General features: G+C 40.2%; 1 protein-coding gene across 2 annotated transcripts in view; it reads right to left on the reverse strand.

Annotated features, from left to right (window-relative positions):
* sntg1 (syntrophin, gamma 1) overlaps positions 1–23,490 on the reverse strand; it is a 34,460-nt gene that overhangs the window by 9,938 nt on the left and 1,032 nt on the right. The window contains exons 2-13 of one of the 2 annotated variants that reach the window (XM_034702202.1): positions 18,471–18,628; positions 13,616–13,878; positions 12,937–12,986; positions 10,742–10,876; positions 8,401–8,457; positions 8,141–8,198; positions 8,017–8,060; positions 7,538–7,579; positions 7,110–7,212; positions 6,452–6,534; positions 5,981–6,111; positions 4,046–4,175 (exon numbers count right to left, since the gene is read on the reverse strand). In XM_034702202.1, coding sequence (XP_034558093.1) covers positions 4,046–4,175; positions 5,981–6,111; positions 6,452–6,534; positions 7,110–7,212; positions 7,538–7,579; positions 8,017–8,060; positions 8,141–8,198; positions 8,401–8,457; positions 10,742–10,876; positions 12,937–12,963 — 810 coding nt within the window. In that variant the 5' untranslated portion in view covers positions 12,964–12,986; positions 13,616–13,878; positions 18,471–18,628. The remainder of the gene's footprint in view (positions 1–4,045; positions 4,176–5,980; positions 6,112–6,451; positions 6,535–7,109; positions 7,213–7,537; positions 7,580–8,016; positions 8,061–8,140; positions 8,199–8,400; positions 8,458–10,741; positions 10,877–12,936; positions 12,987–13,615; positions 13,879–18,470; positions 18,629–23,490) is intronic. The other variant, XM_034702203.1, reaches the window with a different exon arrangement.

Below are 23,490 nucleotides of genomic sequence, written 5' to 3' on the forward strand. Positions count from 1 at the left end.
ATACCATCAATATAACCTGTCCCTGGCAACACAACGGCAAATTAAGCCATCCAGACCTGAGCCACCTATAGAGGCGAGAACAAGTCACAACCGCTTATTTTGAAATGTTACTGAAGTTTGTATCCCAGCGAGAGAACAAGATGTTATTTCAGTGCCAGGGCTGAAAGGAAAATGCCCAATAACTGTCAGGATGTGACCAGGGTTCAGATTCTGCATTGGGCAGTGACTGCAAGTCTAACCTGACTCTGGCATACATCCGGACAGACTGTGGCATCCAGATAAGGTTTTCAGAACAACTCAGATATCTCCTGTTCTTTTACCAAATAACAAACAGGAGATCATGAAAGATGTGCCAAAATTAAAAGGAACACTTTCTCATCAGGTCTCTTGTGTTTTAAAGGTAGGGACACAAAGAACACTCACAATAATGATGTGAGCATCCACACAGACGAACGCAGATGAACGCAGAGAAACAAAGATGAGAGGACTTAAAAGAATTTGACAACTTGTTTGAAAAGTTGTCATCTTTAATGACAAATTTAATTTATATTCTGGAATGAGTCAGCATTAATTTGATTGTTATTGACCTCAGCATGGACTAAATGAATCACACAGACCACATCAGTGCAAAGAAAATCTAAGGCTGTAAAATGGCAAATGGACTTGCACTTACATGGAGCTCATATAGTGCTTTTCTAGTCTTCCCGACCACTCAAAGAGCTTTTACACTTCTCATCACATTCACTCATTTAAACCACATTCATACACTGATGGCAGATGATGCTATAGTAAGGGACCATCAGTACTTAATAATCTCATTCATACACATTTATACACTGTTGTCCATGTCACTGGGAGAAATCTGGGGTTCATTGCCCAGGGAGATTGTGGCGTGTGATTGCAGGAGCTGGAATCAAACCACCAACCTTGCGATTGAGAGATGACCTTCCACCAGTGAGCCACAGCCCCTCCTTATAAAATGTATTTAACTTAAATGCTATCAGCACAATAAAGCGTTTTAATACATTTGTAATTACAACAAAAGTCTGTGTGAATAGAGTAGAACATGCAGAAACAGGGACCTAGTTGTCATTACTAGGTTTAGATACAAGAGAGGGGCTAACAGCTGTGTGAGTGATTTGCACAACACAATTTTTTTTTGCTTTAGCTACAAACATCATGCAGTAAGCAGACTCTTCAAGTGAATTTCAAATCTGAGCTCATACATGTATTTCTACACATATACCGCATTTCTTTGCTATTATTTTGCACCTTTCTGCAGGGCTCTGTACTGATATATATATTTTATGCTGCAGTGAGCATCTTTGGCCAACAACTCCTTATTTTATCAATAGATCTTATACCAACACATCTCTGATTTATGGCGCGCAGAAAGCAGAGCAGATTCCCACCTCTATAAAAGCTCAGAGAATTGGAGGCGTTCTTTCATGATGATGTTTGACTACAAAAAGCTCAGTTTGCATCACAGTGATCCATGGAGAGCTGAAGCTGCTCTGCAGCAAAAGGTGACCCCACTCTAAACTAAATCTTTTATATTCATATATTTTTAGGTGTTTGTGCTATTTTTGACAAGAAGTGCATCTCATTTGCAAAGTTTCCCGTCTAATGAGGGGGGCCCTGTAACTTGCATTTTGTTAAAAAAGGTCTATGTTTGAATATTTATTCTGACTTTTAAAAGATGATAATTTCACTTAAAATGCATTATCCAGCTTTAAAGTTTGTTGGTATTTTAAGGTCTTTGAAGGACTGTGGCTGATCTTCTGCATCATTAATCAATCAATAAATCATTGTATTTGTCCCTGAGGGCCAGCTCGTTTTACAGCAGTGAAATTAAGAGACAACACACAGAAACAAAGAAAGAAGCAGGATTAACACAAAAACAGTGTTTAGGTTAAAGCAATGCAAAAAAAAGTATTCTATTTGAAGTGTGTCATGCCAAACTGATTGAGCATATTCAGATTACATATAGCAAATTGAAGGTTTCTTATATGTTATATTGTGTTTGACAATCAAAACTATGCAGTTCTACTGTCGATCTGTCGGTGAACATAACACTTTATTCAAGAGGCAAATTATCATTACGGCTATTGTATTATTTCTGCAGACACATGGTCATCAGATGACGAATCCCTCTGACTATAGATCTCCTGATATTTCTTTGGGAGCTATTTCGAGGTTGACATTTGTAATTTTGAGTGACTATTGCGTGGGTCGCCATGAAATTTGTATCAGACATTCATGTCTCCCTCTTGATCAATAGTAATTGCTTTGGTGACTCCCCCTCTTTTCATCTAGCTCTGTTATAAGGTCAGAATGTCTGTTTGTTTAAACTTCAGTCCATCGATAAATATCTACTAAAGTAAATACATCACTGTGAACCTCAGCCTTGTGCTTTGAGCCAAATAGCAAATGTTGTTCAAGCCAAACTAAGATGGTGAACATGGGCACTGTTAATCCAGCTAAACACCGAAAGCCCTGTTACAACAAGCATGCTAATGCTAGCATGTGGCTAATGGCCTCTCTGTGCCTAATGCAGCCTCACAGAGCTACCATGGCTTTAATTGACCTTTAATTCATGTGTATCCTAATGTCTTTTACTGGAAGCATTTATCATGTTAAATTAAGGAAACCAGGAAGCCCGTTGTTAGCTACCTCTCTTGAATAAAAGACTCCTGATTATATTGGCTTGAAAATTAAACAAAAAAGTACCTGAACGTTTCAGCACCACATCAGCAAAACTACACAAAAGGCAAGCCCAGGACACAGCACAAGGGACAACATCGATTCAGAGAAAACCTGCATTTACACCGTTCTTTGTCAGTCAAAAGAGATTAGAATCGATTAAAAGGGATTAACGTGTTAGATTTTACAAGCTCATGCAGATTGTAACCGAATGCAGTGCTGTTCTCTTTTCACTGACGATAACTGCCACCAAACTTCCTCTTTTGCAGTGTAGGATGATACATTTGACAGCCAGCATACACATCTGTTCCTTCTGCAGAAGTCTTGGTATCCTTCATCCATCAAGCTCACTCACACACTTCACTTTATGCAAAAGCCGGAATGAGTAATACACTCTCTATTGTCAAGGGTGTTCTGGCAGAGAGTGATCAGTGTTATGTTTAATACGTCCCTCTCTTAGTCCACTCCAATTAACCAGGACTCCATTATTCCCTGGAGACTCTCACACAGGCAGTCAATGCACACACACCCACACACACACACACCACACACACACACACACACACACACACACACACACACACACACACACACACACACACACACACACACACACACACACACACACACACACACACACCCGCACATGCATGAATCGAGCAAAGCCAATGGACAGATGATAATTAAAAATCCCTGATTTCCCTTGCTGCTCGCTCCATGTCATATTCATGTCAAGGTAAGAGTCAACACTCTCTTTCTGGTTAGACATGCAACTTATAGTTAACTGCATTTAAACACACCTTACTATTCTGATAAATGTTTGACAAGAAGACTTTTCTTATCAGGATTTGTATGAGTCACCACTCATGATGCAGCTTGCTAGCTGTACCTCTATTTGCTCTCCCCTGCTGAGCATAAACTCCAGTCTCCAAACACAGAAACACACTTTGTTTTTTACAGCTGGAGAAATATGCTCACAATAAGAGAAGAATACAGCATTTTTATTGCTGTGTTTCATTCTGCCTCTTGTTATCATTATTAAATTATATATTATGGTAAATAATAGATAAGTTCAGGGGTTTAGCCAAGGGGAGTAAATGAAGAACAGCGCAGTTGCTGTTTTGTGACCTTAGGCTCTGAGACAAAAAAGTGTGTACTCTACTCACAGTGTGAAAAGACATTAGTAGGTGTCTACTTAAAGCTGTGACATTTGCGAAGGGACTGTTAGGCTATTCACAAATTGAAAGTCTGTTGCATGAACGCCCAGCCCAATATCTTTCTGGTTTACATGGGGGGCTGTGAGAGGCGGCAGAGCTAACAAGTGTTATTGTTCCAAACTCACATTGTGCTTGGTGAGGCTGGAAATGTTGCCCGCTATCGCCTGAAGCCAGTCCAAGCAGTCCTCAGGAGCAGAGAACTGGACGACTCCGCTGCAAACTCCATCCACAGCTATGACCTGGAAAGCATTTTTCCTGGAAGATTCAAGTGGAAAAGAAAAGATCAAGCAGTGATTTTCTATTTTCTGCCCTTGTACTACAAATTCAATTCAGGACACAATTCTTCTGATCGATCTACCATACTCAAGGGAGCCAATCGCTTCCTTTATATCAGTAGGAAGCAATACACAACTAACAAGGACCAAAGAATAACTCACAATATGCAATTTCCTCAACTTGTTTCATTTCATTTTATCCCAAATTGTAAAATTGAGGGGAGACTTTTTGATTCCACAGAGACAATTTACACTTGATCTTGCAGAACTCTGTGAGAAATAAGGACTCACTGTTTTTAAAATGATTCCCTCAAATCTGCAGCAACATATTTTTTTACTCTCTGGGCCAGCAAAAATAAGTTGCATGCACAAATCACCTGCTTTACCTGAGGGCTGCATGCAAGCCAATAGCTACTTATTGGCACAGCCAGCAGTCACTAAAAACATGATCATTAATTAGGAGTCATGTCAGTGCACACCTGATATATGTAAGTGAATTACACATACTCTTCTTCTAGCTTTGTTTTTGGTCTCCTGAGGGAAGTATCTGGCCCCTAGAGCTGTCAAATGCTTCACTTTGTTCACCAGCTGTTGGGTAACTTTTCCTGTCTGCTGTATGGTTCCTGAGCAGGTATTGAACAGTGGGTGTTGAGAGCTTTTTCATTGAAAACAGCTGCCTGTTTTATTTGAAAATGACTATGAGAACAGTCAGATTGATGCAAAACTGGGAAATTGTGGGTGGGACAGATTAACAAGGACCTGAAACTCACTGCAGAGCTCCATGAAGCTGAGAGAAGCTGTAGCTCCACCTGACAACTCTGCAGTTTTTCACTTAGAGCTGACTCTTTTTACTGACACATTGTGAGTATGCATTTTAAGAATCTCCTCTAAATACACATGTTTGTATTCTCTAAGTGGATTAATCATTTTTTATATAAACAAAGGATAAATAAAATAAACCATATCTATACACTGGCCAAATTTAGAGCAAGAGTGATGGAGTTTTGAAGTTGATCTTTACTCTTAGGATTACTATGTGGCTAATCAATCTAAAAATGTGTGATACCATATCAGCAATTTTAAAGGTGATTAGCCAAAACAGGGTCACCCGGATAATTACTGCAGTGTAGCAAAATGGAAATGTTTTATTTACATGTTAGAGCTCCTGTGAGGAACTTGTTGTTTGTGTTGATTTTGGGGCCCCCATGGACAAACCAGTGCTTCTTCTTGCTGGTTGATTTTGTCCTGTACATGTATAAGTTGTGTTTCATGACATATAAATCTCATCCAGCTCTCTTTTAATAAAGTATCACTCATAGGGAGTCTTTGCTTTGGAACATGCAAAAAGCTGGACCAGCAGCACACGGTTAATCACTTCGTATGACATCTACCTTCCGCCAGTGGTTTCAGACATTAAGAATAACAACAGAAATGTTCCATCTGCTTTTATAAGGTCATGTTTGCTTTTTTTGAGGTCATAAAGAGGCAACAATGTTAGTTTTAGTCCTTTTTATGACCAGCTCCTCACAGGAATCCACTTTTTCTTGGTGTATTCTGTAGCAAATTCACAGAAATGGCCTGCTAAATCTTATTTTTAGAGGATATTCTAAAAAGCAGATAAAGATAATATTTTTACTGAGGAAATATGGAAACCTGCTTCATTTTTAGAATTCACAGAGTAAAATATGTGAGCACCCCATCCTGTAGAGCCTTAAGGTTGACACCAGCTCTGCAGCTGAGAACTGTCAGCGACCTGACCCTTCCTCACAAAGTCTCACAGCTCACCTGCAGGCGTCAGAGCCCGGCATGTACTGTGACAGGCGCGAGTGAAGAAGAGGAATAAGGCGCAGGTCCACCCATCTCTTCTCCCAGCGCAGCCCGGGGGACGTGGGCCAAGATGAGCAGGACAGGGTGTCCTGCAGAAGTGTGAAGCGCAATTTAGAAAGGCTTGTCGTTTCACACCTTGCAGATTTCAAACAGTTGACATGTCAAGAGCTCGAGTCCTGCTGCTGCTGCCACTGCCACTGCCGCTGCTGCTGTTTTTGCCGCAGGTACACAGGCAGGCCGAGCGAGCGCAAGCTGCAGGGAAAAGCTGATTCACACTCCTCAAAAGATAAAGATAGAGCATCCAGGTTATCAGCTAGCAGTGACAGTTGGATGGAAACAACTTTCTGGCACCAGGAAACGAGCTGCTGCATGGATACAGAGGGACAGTAATAGAATCAGCCAGTCAAAGAAGTGTGATGAGAAAAGTACCGTGTTGTTAGGATGGTAGTTCAAGTGCAGGCCGCTATCGCATAGAGGAGAGGAAGTCCCACTACTCTGGTCACTGGGGATGCCTGAAAGTGCACACACAAAAAGCCAATGAGATTAAGTAACACCTCCATCTATTTCAAGGCTTCCTACTGCAGTGAATCACTGCTATCAACAAAAGTGTGTTACTTTGTTCTCAAACAGTGTCGGCTTCCTCTCTGTGCCAATTTGTATTCAGCAGACTGGTTAGATGGCCAGTCAACCTGGCCTATATACCTGTATGAAAGGATTTGTTAAAAAGCTTTCATGTCTGATGACGGGCTGAAGCGTTCCCATGCAAGGGCAATCAATTGCACCACAATGAGGGATGTCAATTCTTTCAGTTACGCATCTTTAGCGGAGCTTGAAATGTGTCCTTTTCTTTCTTTCCCTCCCTTCTCTTTAGCACAGCAGCTTTTTTTAGTGCTTGTCAAGAGTCCAAAATGTGAAGCAATGGAATTCATATTTTTTATTTTCTCAAAGTGGCTCTTCAGGCTCGAGCTAATCGTCACCAGGACAACCAATCCTTGACAGAAAATAATACCAGCTATAAATACTCTCACTTAATTACTTTGCACTGCTGTAACGGTTGTTATATACTTGAATTTAAGAGGCTTCTTACAAGTGCAGTCCTCACACAGGGGCAGTTTCAGAAAGGCCGGAGTTTTCTTCAGGAAAGAGACAGTGAGAGTCACCTCTTCACCTGCATTTCTCAAAACCTGGACCTGCAAAGTAAAAACGCAAGAGTATGTTGTTTTTTTTTTTTCTATGGCAGGAGCTGCAAACTGTCAGACGTATCCTGCAGACAGCCTGCTGTGATGAAACATGGAGTGTGAATGTCTAAGTAAGAATGGAAAACAGAGATAAGAGATTTACACAGACACACAAGTTACACCCCTCACACACTTATTTTTTGCAGCTACATTAAAAAAAGAAGGATGAGAAAGAAACATCATGTCAAAAGATATAAATCATGAAATGAGACAAGATAAGCTGCTGAGAGGGCTGTTGCAGTGTATGAAAAATATGAGATATGAGCTGACAGCTTACCACTTCCTCGTGGCGATAACTTCTAACGTTTATTCCATTTATCTAGAAACAACAACAGTAACAGTGTTAGTCCTAAACAATGCTGCTGCTATCATATCACTCCAGCTCCATCTTCAACGTGATTAATGAGGCAAGCAACAATAACTGTTACGGCATCTGTGCTCAAGTCTGTAAACAAGCAAATCTCATCCACAGTTGCCATGAATACAGAGTGCCTTTGGCTGCCTTGTAAATGTTGCCTCTGCATCATATGAGCCGAGAGAAATGAGATTTGGGAGATATTTTTTTCCTGCAATACACGGAGCAAATAAAAGACCCCGGATGTGGCATCTATACGCAGGGATGCATACTTTTTCACAGTTTCGTGGACATGTGGCACATGAATTATTGAAGATGTACTGTGTGTTATTTCGCAGCAGGATGAGGTGTGTAAACAGGCATAATGTGATTCTTATTTTTTGCTTTTTTTTCCATTTCACCTGAAGGATGCCGTCTCCGATGAAAAGCAGCCCGGAGAGTTCAGCTGCAAACACAAAATCACTGCAGTTACTTGAAGAGAAAAATGGGAGGAGAAGTAAATCTTTACCAGAAGCAACAATCTACCTTTTTGTTCTTTTGATATTTTTGAAATCACAACAGGGATTTTATGCTCGGCTCCACCCTGAGGAGACAAATCAAAATAAAGTGAATAAGAAAAGGTATCATAATCGCAGAGTGAGACAAGCAGAGCTCGAAAAGTGACTCCATTTTCTGTGAGTCCCCCAGCTAACACTGTTTTAGCAAGAAAAGAATCAATAACACTTGTTCAGACTTAATTTAAAGCATATGGGAGGAGCGGTCTAATCAGTTGGGATCTAAATTACCTTGATGCTTAGGCCGAACCCTCCGATAGTCTGCCTCCTGATCGTTACAGTCCTCTCCTGGAAGAGATCCAGTTAAAAACGAGAAATGAGTACAGACTGAAGATGGACCTGAGGGAGCTCTTGAAACTAAACAGGAGGGAGGGGTTGCTTTTTTAAGAACTAAGAGGAAGCAGAGGAGGGCAGAGCATGGATATCTTTACAGGCATATTTAATACACATCTAGTGTGCACTCAGACTGCTAGAGTATTTTACAGATGTCTGTTTAACTTGTTTTATCAGAGGTGGACAAAGTACACAACTTCCTTACTCATGTCAAAGTATAGACACTCCTGGTTTAATATTAATCCAATACAGGTGATAGTTGCTCAGTCAAATTACTGCTTGAGTTAAGCACTGGCAGTTGCTTTTCAAAAGAATATTTCAGTATTCAAACCACTTTTTTAAAAAGTCTCAAAAGATCACATTGCATGAGATACAGTGTTTATTTAGAAAACATTCACATTTTTTTAAACTCACAAGCTGTGAATTTGAAGATCTGCAGCACCGAAATAACAAGAACAATAACAGAAAAAAACAAAAATACCCACTGACCAGGGTAAATGTCAGCTAGAAGAGCTGCTGGTTAGTTTAGTTTTACAATGCTAAGAGCCAGACTAGCTGTTTCCACCTGCTTCTGGTCTTTGTGCTTGGCTGGGCTAGTTGCCTGCTCAGTGCAGATCATAGACTATTAAATATGAACCAAGCCTCAATGTTGTCATGCATTGGTGTCTCATGAGGGGTTTTGAAGCTAAACACTGACTTGGGGAAGGAGCTGAGGATGGCCTCAAGCCTCCTGACAAACAGCTACATTGCACCTGTCTAGTGTCTTAGAATTTAGAACAAGGGTTTGAATATGGAAATGAACTATGTGTGTTTTAACATGGGTGGTAATGTGGCTTTCAGAGCTTTGGAGGCAGCCTCATGTGGACACTCGAGGAACTGCAGCTTGGTGCAGCTAAGTGAACGAACATAACAATATTGTCCATTCCATACATTTGGAAAATACGCCTAGCTTAGTGACACGTACTCCCTTTCATCAAACATGTCTGGTCTATTCTGTAGTGATGTTTACATTCACAATACAATGCTACGTACTATATAATATCCTCTTTCATGCCGTGACAATTTCAGCCAAATAATTGAGCCCAGCTAAACAAAACACTGATCCTTGAAGCAGAACAACACTACCAACACTAGTTCTCCAAAAGCATCTGTGATAACATGTCAGGATTTTTTGATTTTCAGCATCTGGAAAATTGACGTTGAGAAAGGGGTAATCATGCAAAAGAAAGTGTGGCAACAGTCAGCTGGAAGTTCACCGAAAATTATATGTGTCATGGTCTTTCTGACCGCACCTGAACCAGAGAGTGAATTCAAAATACAAAACACAAAAATCATCATTTCAGAGCCACAGGCGTAAAAGCAAATTTCAGATTGTCACAACACAAACACCTGAGACGATAACATTTGAAGACTACTCAAATGTCAAAGCAAGAAAATGGAATCTGGGCAGGTTGTTGTCCAATCTTATTCCTCTTCCTCCCTACATAAACTCATCTTTTTCTACTATGGATATAAAATACTACAGAGCTTGAAATAGATACTCACATTCAGGATTTGTAATGACACTTGTGTTTTATCACAGATGTTTGTAATCTGGTGTATTTTCCATGGTTGTTGTAGCCTGTAGCCCCAGTATAAAGATAGCGTTGTTTCACGTTAGTAATCTGATGCCTCGCACTGAATATTCAGAATATGTAGGACTGACAGTGTGCAGGAATTGAACACTTAGTTTGAAATATATAAAAGTTAAATTAAGTCACTGAGGCCTATAAGTCTGCACAAATACTTTCTGACATTCTTTGCTTGTATTAGCATTCCAACTACTTTCTTTTCACCCTCTCTGCTAATTAATTTTTATATTTCAGACAACACAAGCTCTTCTCCTGTTACTCTTTGAAGATTTATACACAGTAAAGTGAAGTAATGAAAAATGCCTTTTGAGAAAGGTCGTGGACTCAGGTGTTTGGGAAGTGTGTTCATGAGAAACAGGGATGTTATTAATTTGAAGAAAAAGTTGTCAAAAATGGTGACAACTGGGCCTGAAGATTAAACTCTGTACACCGTGATCCAGGAGGTGAATTACTCTATTACAGCCCCATTTGATTTGTGAGGAGGAGACTGAAAGAGTTGGACTGAGTGTTCTCAGTATCTTGTTGTTACCTTCTTTTATAGAACAGAACATGTTCCTGATATTAACTCAGGAGCATTCAGTGAATGTGAGATGAACTGGGCTACTTACACTTGAATAAAATGGCTCTCCTGACACGCAGATGACATCTTGTTCTTGAATCGTCATAATATCTTTGGCCAAGTGTAGTCGAATATTGAATGGCTCTTCATTACCTTCTTGCATCAAATAAATCCCAGTCTTTGTCTGCAAACAGTCAGAAAGATAAAATCATTCATCAGGCCGCCATGACTAAATTAACCGGCCATGAAATGAAAAGTCATGGAGAGTACTTAATGTGGGATGAACATGGGAATTAGGATTCAGACCTTGAGCTATGTCTGCTGCACTCTTTTTTTTTACTCATTTCATTGTAAATGCTAATAATAGAGTAATACTCACCAAACATTCAGACAAATACAATGATCAGAAAACCTTTGATTCATGGTTCAAAGTAATAAGCAGACCCCATAAAAAGAAGCTTTTATGTGTTGAGATGGTATTTTGTGTACATCCACGCAGAGATTAAAAACACCCTCATGACAGAATCTCAATTACTCTATGCTGATGATGATGCCGATGCTGATGATGACAATTAAGAACCTGTGAAATTAAGAGTCTGGAACCGAGCTCGCCCTCTACATTCGTATTTCCACCAGCGAGTGTGAGGACTGCGTCTGCTTCCAATGATCCATTTAAAACATGCTAATCCGCATAAATTTGCATTCTGCGTATCCCTCCTCCTCCCCGGCTAATTGCAATGCCTGTCTTGTCCTTGACTTAAAAAGGTCTAAATAAAAGAAGCACCTTCACCTGACGAGACTGCTAATAGAAAACAGCCGCCGGGTGTCAGCATCCTCGTCACCAGGGACACGTCAGTTAACAACAATGTTGATATTCTTAGAGGGAGGTTTCCAAACTTGGACCAAAGTCAGTTTATGGAGCATATTATCTCTCACACATAATGAGGAACGTGCAGAAATGATTCCCCGCCTGCAGCCGCAGAATGAGAAATGAAATGAGCGACGCAATAATTCACATTATATGAAGTAATGTGCACGTGAGAGTCATTACCCGGGCAGAATGAGGGCAGTAGGGCCAGAAGTGTATGTAGCTGGGTCACACAGCATCTCGCTTGGTTGGTTATTGTTTGGCCTGTTGTAGTGCTCACATTGAGCATAATTAGTCTTATCTCTCATCCTGTTTCTCTATTACTCCCCCTGCCATCACCCCTCCTTTATTATCATAATCAGAACAGATATGCAACAAGGACATCTCTTTTCAACTCCAGGGTGTAGTTCTGAGGAGAGGAGAGGAACCAGAAACAAAGATCCCAACACTGAGTAGGCTCTAAAACTGCCTGGAATTATCAGTTTGATTTGATCTACTAATTCAAACAGTATTTTACAGATTAGTTATGTAAGTAAACTCTTGTTGCCAGCCGACTAAACACTGTCAGATTACTTGGAGTAGCTAAAAAAAGAAATTACAAACCAACCCCCTCCATGAAGGTGAGAATGGTTTGGTCCACTTCTGCAGTGTATTGGACAGAAGCACAGTAATTGAGCTCATGCTGAGGACTTCAGGTTAACTTTGAAGTAGGGGTGGGCAGTACCACAAATTTTGGCTCTACTCGGATACTAAAAAATACGAAGGCCAGGTTCACACAATCGCTGTTAAAAATGGCTAATGTGCTCTAATGGAGGAGAGGGAGAATTATGTCATGATTCATGAGCTAATTGTGCGATCAATAAGCTCATTTTGAACATGTTTTTAATTGTTGGCAAATTATGAGTAATTCTTTTCACTTTTCTCTATTAATTACTTAATTACCTGCATTTTTTCCACGTTTTATGTTCTCATCAAGGTTATCAATTAATTTTTTTTAAATCCACACTATTAATGCTAGAATCTACACTCCAAAGACTTTCATATCAGGAGATCCATCTTCATCATCTTCACTTTTTTGAGGATATGAGACAAGAAGAGCTCATAGAGTGGCTTCTTCAAGTCATTTGAATTATTTATACGCTGCAGTGTACACAAGCATCAGGAAGTCTGATTTACTGTATGTTTGCTTCTTCATTCAGCTGTTTGTGCAGATGTAACAATGAGTGTATGATAGAGGGGGGCACTGAGGCTGCAGATTTATGTGTATAGCTGCTTTCCTGCCTGCATGATTTCATGTGCTCAGAAATGCAAAGGCTTTTTTCCCCATTCAAAATCAATTCACTATCAAAACGTTACATTGATCGATTCCTACCAACCTCTTCATTTGAAGTCTTGAAATCCATGTGCTACTACGCAGTGAGGGATACTGCAACAGAGAAAAGCCAGTTAGACTGTGGAGGGGGGAAAAAAACGCTTAATGATGTGACCGAGTCGCTGCAGCAAAAAAACCTGCACAGCAGATTCACACTAGCATTGTTAGCAGGAAGCCTATTTTCATTATAGTTTGTCCTTTCTCTTATAGACAATAGAGAGAAATAGATTTTTCATTGAAATGTGCCTCATCTAAACCCAACTGTGCATGGAGGAAAAAATCCCCACTGAGCAATCTAGGGAGAAAACCAGAGACCATTAGACGTTAATGAATAATGCATTAGCAGAGGTGAGAGCCCAGGTATCCTAATAAATGTTTCAAAATCCAATTCAGGGCTCCTAGGAATGAACTCGGTTACCATATCTGATGTCTTGTCAGGGTGAAACCCAGCAGGTGGAAATGCCACAACACAACCTGAGAAGTATTTTACACTACCATTGACTTCCACACGCTTTCAAATCATGTGACTTTAATGCAGGCAGACAAACAAGTAGAGCCTCATCTACATAAACCAGTTCCACTCAGTTTTAATCAGACATGACTGCCACTTGACTCAACAAAAGAGTGCAGCACAGAAATGGCGCACGCTTGATTTGCAGAGCCAGAGCTGCACAGGGACTTACTTCAGCAGAAAGGCCCCCAGCTCTTTGTACGGTGAGATCTAGCCATCGAGCAGCGAGTTGACCCCTGATCTGAGCCGTCGTAGAAGAAGGCCTCCCCAAATCATGGCTGTCAGACTTGGGTGGTGGGAGAGCAAATGCTGTCAACTCTCCTGGCTGGTTGTAGGTGTTGCACGATTACTCCCAGAGGAGGCGATGCTGAGGAGCAGAATGAGGCTATCGAGTGGTGAGGCTCCTCTTCTGTTGATGTCTGATCGGGGGCTGTGCTGCAGGAACAGGAAAATAAAGTTAGCCGCTATGAAAACAAACATAAAAATGCAGGAATTTTCATTCAAGAAGCAGTGCTGAATATTTTGATTAAAAGCTTCTGACTACAGCAAGAAAGATGTAATCTGCAGTTGGCAGCAACACAGATAAGCACAAGTCGATATATCTTCTGCGTTTATGTGGGAAGATGAATCGGAAGCTTTTATTTCTAAAATAAGCACCTGGAACAGAAAATTCATTCAAAAGCATACTGAAAACTGCAAGTCTCATTCCTCAGCCTGTGATGAAGGATCCTCTCAAATACCTCACTCGTAAAAAACCTGTGGATTCATGTGCACCAGTGCCAAAATGCAATTAACTCGTATTCTTCCATTTTCTTGGATCTTTGTAAGCCGAGTACAAACGTCTCTTTCCAATGGTTTATTAAGTCCCAATAGCACACCCTCGAGAAGCTCTCCTCGTTAGTATGCATTGTTGGCTGTGTGCCAGTTCTTTTGTTGAGATGCAGCATCTCTTCTGTGATCGCTGTTCTATAGGGTTGAAAAAACTTACAGTATACATTTGAAGCTTCATATAAATCATCACCTCCTGATTATACAGCAAGATCAACAATAAAGATGTGCAAATTTGTAAAAGCAATAACACGAAATAGACATTTATGACACCTTTGTTACAGTCTGCAGAAGAACTGGAAAACTCTTATAGATGATTCAATATCAGATAAAACAACTACAGAAAAATATTATTTTTCAAAATAAACTTTATTTTGTGAGGCTGCTCAACTTCAAAAATATCTGCCTTTTAACCTGAAGTTACTTTCAGTTTGGTTGTCTTTGTAACCCTTGTTTTTATTATTTTATGTGAAACAAGATTCACAAATTTAAAGAAAATTTTATGATTTGAAGTTCTGTCAACAAACTTGATGTGGGTGACCTAATTTATGTTGATCTAATATGTTGACTTACTTGGTAGGCTGCTTATAAAGGATGTCGGCTCCAGAGGTACTAGTTGGTTAAACAAATTATGAATATTTCTGTTATTGTAGGCCTGAAATACTTGTCATATGTTGTATCTAAGCTGTAGCGCAGCCACTTTCTGTAGCTCTGGTTAATGACTACTTCCATAATGCTCTAATACTCCACTACCTGGACGTAATCAAGCACAGATAACCAATAGCTTCTCATAGCATGGCGGGGTTTGGCAGTATTTTGGTCTAGAAAATGGAGATATAGTTGTATGTAGGCTGTGTCTGGTTAGACTGGCACATTAGCATCCGACTGAAGCAATGCATATCCAGCACAGGCATGTGGATGGTGACTTGCAAGTAGGCTACTGGAGGCTGGTGGTGCTAGATCTGCCAATGTTAGCTACACCTGGAAAATCTATTTGACAGTGTGAAGCAGCGGACACTATGATTCTGTGCCTAGCTGTGTCAGATTAGTAGTGCTCAATTTGTATTCTTCCTTAAGTGTTTTCTTACTGATAGACTAGTTGGTAATTTTTGGTTAAATTATTTTATGTGCACAAGATAATAATTGTGTGCAAAAGTTAATTTTCTTAACCCTAACCCTTAATATTGGTCAGTGGACTATGTACCGAACCCTAACCTCTGATAGTGGTCAATGGACTATAAACCTAAACCTTACCTTTGGGCATGTTTATACTCTAACACCTCACCTACAGTCTTGCCCTGACCCTAACCACTCGGGCTTTATGTCTAACCCTAATTTACTTGAACCCACTTCTATTCTGGTTTTACTTAGTGAACAGGAGGCTATATCCACTTTCAATATGCAGTCTGTGGTGCAAGTAATCCAGTCTGAAATGGCAGCCCAACAGTGATTCCCTCCCTCATAAATAAGTGAAATGTTCAGCTTTTGGTTTTGAAAGGTGCTACTTTTACTTCATAGAGGCTGTAGTTTTGTTGCTGTCAAACTGTTTTAGGTTTGACTGGGAGAAATAGCTGATATTTGGTCAAACTCACCCTTGTAGGTAAGATTAGATACTGTACAGTGTTCACTTAAGCCTGGTGTAGCAGATGGACTAAGAGTATGTTGTTTTCAGTGTAGTGAGGAATGCCAAATCCCAGTATAGAGTAAATATGCACACTAATGACACTTTTGATGTGACTTGGTTGGATGTTTATTATTTAACTCATTTTGTGGCAGAAAAAGAAAACAAGCAACAATAAAATATCAGTTTGAGCTTTGATTCTATCTTTTTAGTCATTTGTAATTTTAGGTATCAAACAATTGGTAACTTCAAGAAATTGACAGAAAATAACCCATTCTTAAAATAAAAACGAGCCTCAGCCTCAGGGGGGTTTTATTGTAAAACGTATTGACTTTTCATTCATATGCTTGCACAGTAGAAAGGATGTTGCACTGCACTGTGATCCTGTTTATTGTTCACTGAAATGTTGATTTATTTTTTGAAATGAGTCTCTCGTGTTTCTAGTCTAAGATATTGTTTTCCAATTTTCTTTCACAGATTTGTTGTGTAAGTTTTATTGACTTTAGAAAATCAATCTAAAATACAATATCTCAGTTTAGGTCTTCAACCTGCCTCCTACGCTCTTCATGAGGAGTCGTCTGTGTTAAAGATGAGCCAGCTCTGTTGCACAGTAACTATGAGGGAGATCCTGACATCGTCTGTGGACCTGCTTTAAAACTAACGTCTCTGTGTGGTCAAAAGCTAAGAAAATCTTTCTGCAGCTCTGAGACGAGCACTTTTGTCTTCACAGGTGCCCTCCCGTACTCCCTCTGACGACTGCATTTCCCTTTTTTTTCAGCAAAAAGATTAAATTAGCCAAACTTTTTTGTGCCTTTTAAGCCGCCTCAGCATAACTTCCTTTTATGACCATCAGATATTTTCAGTCCTACCAATTTGCAAAGCAGTGTTTTTTCAAATAATGCTCTTGTCTTTGACACAATGGCAGGGAGAACAGAGGGAGAGGAGCAGAGTTAGATTGGTTGGATAATGTGGAGATTGTAACGTGACATCTCCATCTCTTAAAGCTGAGGACGGCTGGGGCCCATACAGGATGATGGATTGCCGTTTGTGCATGCAGGTGGAGCAGCTGTCTGCAGAGCACTCCAGCAAATATAGTTTTACTCCCCGAAAATTGATATGGGTTTCACTTACTGTATGTTCGCTTGTTCTGTGACCTGGAACATATGGTGCCTGAGAGTGCAGCTTTTTTTAATTTTGGAGAGTGATGATAGTGGGTATTATGTTGCTTAAATATTATGGCTTCCCAAAAGAGAGCTGCTCAACATCAGCAGTATTACCCAGACTGAATTTCACATTATCTGCCCAGTTCGTGTGAGGAAACACAATAAAATTGTTGTTGCAAGCTGCCAGCAGTGCACATGCTCTTTGTAAAGAAAACAATCCTCCAACATTGCACTTGATGAAATGTCACAGTTTTTACTCACAGGGACATTAATCCTAGTGGGATAGAATGGTACAATATTTCTTAATATGCTTTGGTTTCTTTTTTACATTATCTATAATTCTTCTGTAATCAGATCTTGTAGATTTATCCAAATATGGAGGGCATGTTGTATTGTTAGGAGGATTAATTTTTCAAGGAAAAACAATTTTGTTTGTTTGTTTGTTTACTTGTTTTGTAATAATGATTTCTTCTTCATAGCCCTGTGATAGGTTGGCGACCAGTCCGGGGTGTACCCTGCCTTCCGCCCGAAGCCAGCTGGGATAGGCTCCAGCCCCCCGTGACCCCCAACGGGATAAGCGGTCAAGATAATGGATGGATGGATGGATTTCTTCTTCATGATTTTCCTGGTTTTCTGATTTGTACAAGGTAGTTTTTTTAGGAGACATGAGAAATGTTCTGGACTGTTTAGGAACGTCAAGTCAGTTTAATTGGATTTCTTGTGCATTTCTGGCACTTACTGGTTTGTGTTTAACTGCTAAGGGGATGTATTCTGTGAAGGGAGTTCTCACAGCTGCTGTTGCTACCATGGGCGTGTATTGTTTGTTTGTTTAATGTATGGGTATAATAGATATGGGGGATAGTGAACGTTTAATCAAAGTGTACGTGCACAGGCTTGATCATTGTGATTCTCTCAGGAATCAAATGTGCCCTGGAGTGATAAAGAAACATTTGAACTATTCTTCACTGGCTTTCTTGGCTACAAGTATTTTCATTGTTGATTATTCAGCTGATGATTTTCTCATTCAAAGACAGTTTGTGACTACAAAGTAGGGCTATTGGCATTAATGAAGATGCAGTTTAGGTCTGATATTAATGTTTTAGTATTTTTTCAATCTCATGCTATTTTTCCCTTTTGGCACACTGTAGATAAGCCACTGCTGCAGCCCTGATAAAAAACAGTAACAAGTGCAATTTGAATGGCAAATTCCCCATTGACAACTCAAAAGTAAACAGAATTAAAATACCACCAAAGTACTTCCAGTTTGAGCTACTACCCGCAAGCTAAGCATACAGGTGCAGCTTATCAGACTGATGTGATGGCAACTGGTTTCAAAAGCTGGCAGAGCACTATTTCTGTGAAAAACACCACAGACCTGTGGATGAAACTGAATTAGAGAAGGTAAGAGCGCTTACTTAATAGGCTGCCACTGGCTGCAGGGAAGTTGTTGCTCAGGTAGGTGTGTTGTGACCAGTCATATGCCTTACTATTGCAGGGAACAATAGTTTCACCTGTATGACAAAGAAAGCATCCAAACTGGAACTCCAGAAAAGTGCAAATGCGGTTGCATTAACTGTGGATGAATGGATGTCAGTGAGTTATAAAAATGATCTCAGAATAAGTGCACATCATATTGACACTGATTGGACATTTAGTACATACCCCCTTCAAAATGTCTTAATGTTGAACAGTGTCATTCTTTAAAAACAAACACTGTATTTCACAGAATAAGCGCTATGAAGTTGTCTCCTACCCCTAAGTCACACTGGTGCAGCAGTGCAATATTTTTTTGATGAACAAATCTAAAAGTCAATATCATAACATACATTTCATTACATTCATTTGATTTCCAATATCAAGACACTGGTAAGAATTGCTTCCATCGAAGCATCAAAAACCACAAGAAAATCAACCAATGTTATATAAAACGGTGAAAGTGACAAAGTTTTCCATTTTTATAAAAGAAATCCAGAAATGATTTACCTCTTAGTAACTGGGCTGAAGAGATTGGAATTATTTTACAGCCCTCTATGACTGCTACTAATGGTTGTTTTCATTACTGATTTAGCTGTTAATCATTTTCTTTATTCACCTATCCGTCTAAAGATGTCCATCAAAAGTTCCAAAAGCCAGGAGTTGCTTCTCTATATGTTGCATTTTTGTCTGATCAGGAGTCTGAATAATATATTTGGAGTGATACAAAAGGCAGCCCATCTTCACATTTATAAAGCTGAATGTCGATGATGTTGTGGTGTTCTTGCCTGAAGTCACCTCTTTTCATGTTTCACAAAATTGTTCCAGTCTTTCTTTTTTGGCTCACATTTTCTATTCTGGATTGTCTGAAAGGTGTTTAAACTTGCTTGATGTGCAGCTTCCTCCTCACCTGACAACCCCTGACACATTAATAAACCCAGCCTTCAATCTGAGTGCAGGTTGTGTCATGATGCAGCTGCTTGAACAGTTTTGTATTTAGAGAGCACACCTTGCATTGAACACAACCTGTTTGTGTGTACCTGGAGGTAATGCTCTTCCTTGTCTTTCGTGTTATGTTTAAGAAGGATCACTGAGGTGAGATATGAACAGTATCTCATCATGTTCTCAATTCTTTTGAAGCATTTGTCAAAAAAATAAGTCTTTCATTACCTCCTATGTCAATACCTGAGCCTGATATAGTGCCGGCGGCGCTCTGAATGGCAGATGCTTGTGAGTGATAGACAGAGGAGTAAATTAGTGATGGACACATTTATAGACTGAGCTCTTGACCCTTCTGACAATGATATATGTTTTTGGCATCAGGAAGCCACCAGATATCTGATAGGTGCCAGCTTAAATCAGTGAGACTCAATTCACAAACTGGTTGCGTGTTCTGTGGTGTGATATCAGGGAGCAGAAATAGACATCATCGGAATAATAAACTCCAGCTGGAAGAAAGTGATCCTGCAGCATTGTTGCTGTGACAGGTCCCCTAATAAGACTGTACTCTTTTGTGTCCTTTAGCATATGATATTATGGTGTGATGCCTGTGGATAAATGGATTGGGCTAGTCAAGCATGATATCTTACATGAAGGTCCTAATTAGGCTCAACAGATGAGCACTCAGTCTTTAAACACCATTGAATAATGCGAATTGCTCCCCTAATTGATTTATGAAATTCACTCTCTTTGTTTTATATATGTTTAAATACATATGAATATAGGCATTTATGTACTTCAGGCCTTGCAGGGGATGACTCAGGGGCCTGGAAATGGCACCACGCTGTGTGTCGAGTACATGAAAGGATTAGAAAGCTCAGCATATTGCTGAAGGCAAGGCTACATTTAAATGATGCTGCACAGTCGAGGGACACATCTGCTCTCTTGCTAAATATAAAGTAGGGAAATATAGAACTATTTCTCAGCTGCTCTGCCGAATTATTTATGATTTCAAAACGCGTGACATGAAGCCAATTGCTATTTTTGGGAAGATAAATTAGAATCTTTAGATCAATGTATGTCTAAGTTATTTCCTGGTGGATTTTCATGTTTCCTTTAGGGTCACTTCAAGCAGCAGAATGTGACCCAATCATCTCAAAACAGCATACAAAATGTGACTACATATATGCAGGGCTGCAAATAATGAACTGTATTATTCGCTATTCCTTTATGAGTAATTTGTAGTCATTGAGACCATTAAATTGAAGGAATATAATGAAAACGCCCAGAGTCATGCCTTCAAAATATCACTTTTGTTGAGTCCAAAACAAGAATGAATTTCATGCTTGTATGCTTCAATTAAATAACCTAAAGACTGATCAATTACCATCATACTGGGTGATTATGTTTCTGTCAATACACTAGTTGTTTCAGCCTTTAATAAATGCTCAACAATCACTCCATGTAGGGACAATTTCCCAACTGTTAAAGTAAACACAAACTGTGATGTCTTTCCGGTCCGTTCTGCCATCATAAGCAAAAATTGTGACGTGTTTTTTTAATTGCTGCTCAGGGCTATTTAACCAAACACAGGTTGACTGAATTGCAAATGTTTCAGGGAGGCACAATCATGCAATTTACAGTGTACAGGCCCGCCTTCTATCAAGGTTGAGCTGCTGCTGTGCTGTAGCTGTCAAAGCAGTCGTGCTTAACGAATAAGCAGAGTCTCCACATTAATCAAATGTGACCTAAAATTGTCCGGCCTGTGGTACTTACACATTTTAAAGCATAGAGGAAGTACTGCCCAGATTGAACAGTAATGCAACGCTGGAGGTAAACATGTTATATATGAGGGTTTTCTCACTTGGATTTAGAGCAGCGGGCTATTATCATGCATCATTATATATGATCCAACCTCTCATTGCCTTACTTAGCATAGCTCCCTGTGCATTGGCCTGTGTTGCAGTCCTGAACCTCTAAATCAGATGGGCTGGTATATGAGGCGCATATAAATGAGTTGTGTCTTCTGTCTCCCCTGCCACAAGAGTTGGGTGTGCACACGCTTCATTAGCCATCAGTCTCCACTAAACCACACTAATGCTTTTCTGGTTGCATGACAGTGTCTTTGTGGCACAGACCTCTAATATTCTTTCTCTACACCCTGAGACAGTTTATTTTATTGGTGCTGCGGGTGCAATACATCACACCACAATAAAAGCATATGGCCCCTTTCCTCTGCGGTTTCAACATCTGGAGCTGTTTGTATGGATGGTCGACCAAACAGTTGCTATAAAAGCCCTGCAGACACAGCAGGCGTGATGCATTTCTCTCTCTGCTGCCAGGCTCTTGGGCTGGATTGTAATGAAGATGTCCAGCCTCACGGTGACAAACTGTATATGCTCTCCCATGCAGCTGCCCTTTAACAATCTCTGCTGGGAAATGTTCCTTCCTCTGTTTTGAGATACCAAACTCTTTTATCTGGATGCACAAAAAAAATCTGCAAAATCCTGTCACTACTCTTCCATCATTCACTGGGATCTTGTCAAGTTCCTTATTTTCAGCACAGCATATTTTTTTACAGTCAAAATAGGTCACTGAATAAAGCCACATGACATTCAAATAAAGGAATTTATGCTTCAGGAGGGGCACAGAAAGTGTAACCCTTGAATATTCACAACAGCTACTACATGTGGAGCCAATGTATGCTCACTGCTGGGAATATAACAGCATTCTGAATGTGTTAACATACATAATTAATGCCAATGTGTACATTCACTGCTTCTAGTGATGCTTTAAGACAACCTGTCCCACTTGTGCGTTTACACGATGTTTATCTTGACTGAATTTTTAAACGACCCAATGAGATTGAGTAGCAGGGGGGTAAAAGTAGATTATTGATTGGTTAAGTAGGAAAGACAGGTGTAGAGGAACTCTCATGTGCAAATCTGGATCATGATCAATGCCTGCATGCTTAGATTAGGGTTGCTGTGGGTAAAACTTTGTGACAGTCTATTTTTTTTCCAGGGATCAGCTGATCCAGAATGCATCACAGCAAACAAGTTGTGTCTCTCTGTCCTCCCTCTCACTGACATATTGACCAGACGTGCCTGACACCATTTTACTCCAGCCTGATTTCCTTGCCAGTCCACTTCTGTCACTCAGCCAAACTGCCCTTTGATTTAGGACATAAGCAGAAATGAGGGGGAGGCGGGGCTGACGTGTGCCGGGGCATAAAATCATCAATGACATGTCAACGTCTTCCCCTTCTGCAGGAAGTGAGACCTCCACTACATCAAACAGATTGCTCCTGACCTCTGACCAGGGGAATGGACCAGCTTAGCTCAGCTTGCCTCAGCTCAGCTGAGCTCAGTTCAGCTGAGCTTTAGCATGCTTGTGTGAGCTTGACAGTGTTTCAAAGAGCTGACAGGAACCAGAAATCACTGATGTGGAGTCTGATTTCTTGCATCTCAGTGGGATTCATGGTTACAAACCTGGCTGATTGTGTATCTCCTTGCAGAGCATGAAGAGAAAAACAAGCCACAGCAGTTTGTAGTTAAAGAAGCGACATAAATTTAGTGAAACACTGGAGGATTCAGGAGGATTGTGCCAGGCTAATAAAATAGTGACTGGACCACCACCAGCAGTAGCAGCAGCATCAGAGGGCTGAGCGGAAACACTCTGCTTCATTTTGTTTCCTGGAAGCGAATTCCAAGAAGCTTGTACACTGAGGCATTAAAATAGCCTACTTTTAATATAAAGTATTTTTATGATTTTTGGCAACCGGTGCAGAGAGAGCACTTTAACGCAGCTGAATAGCAGCACTGTGGATGAAAAGAGGTCTGCTGCCTCTGCACTGGCTGGAGGAACTGCGGGTGCAGATCGTGTACCTGCACCGAGGCAATGTGAAGCTTTCTGCACGTTATTAAAATCATACAATAATAAGACGCTGTTTCATGTTGAGGCCCATCTGAAGTGAACTCTTACTCGGTTTGCAGAACACAAATGTGACTATAAGAGGACGTA

This window comes from Notolabrus celidotus, chromosome 15, assembly GCF_009762535.1.
Source record: "Notolabrus celidotus isolate fNotCel1 chromosome 15, fNotCel1.pri, whole genome shotgun sequence".
NCBI lineage: Eukaryota > Metazoa > Chordata > Actinopteri > Labriformes > Labridae > Notolabrus > Notolabrus celidotus.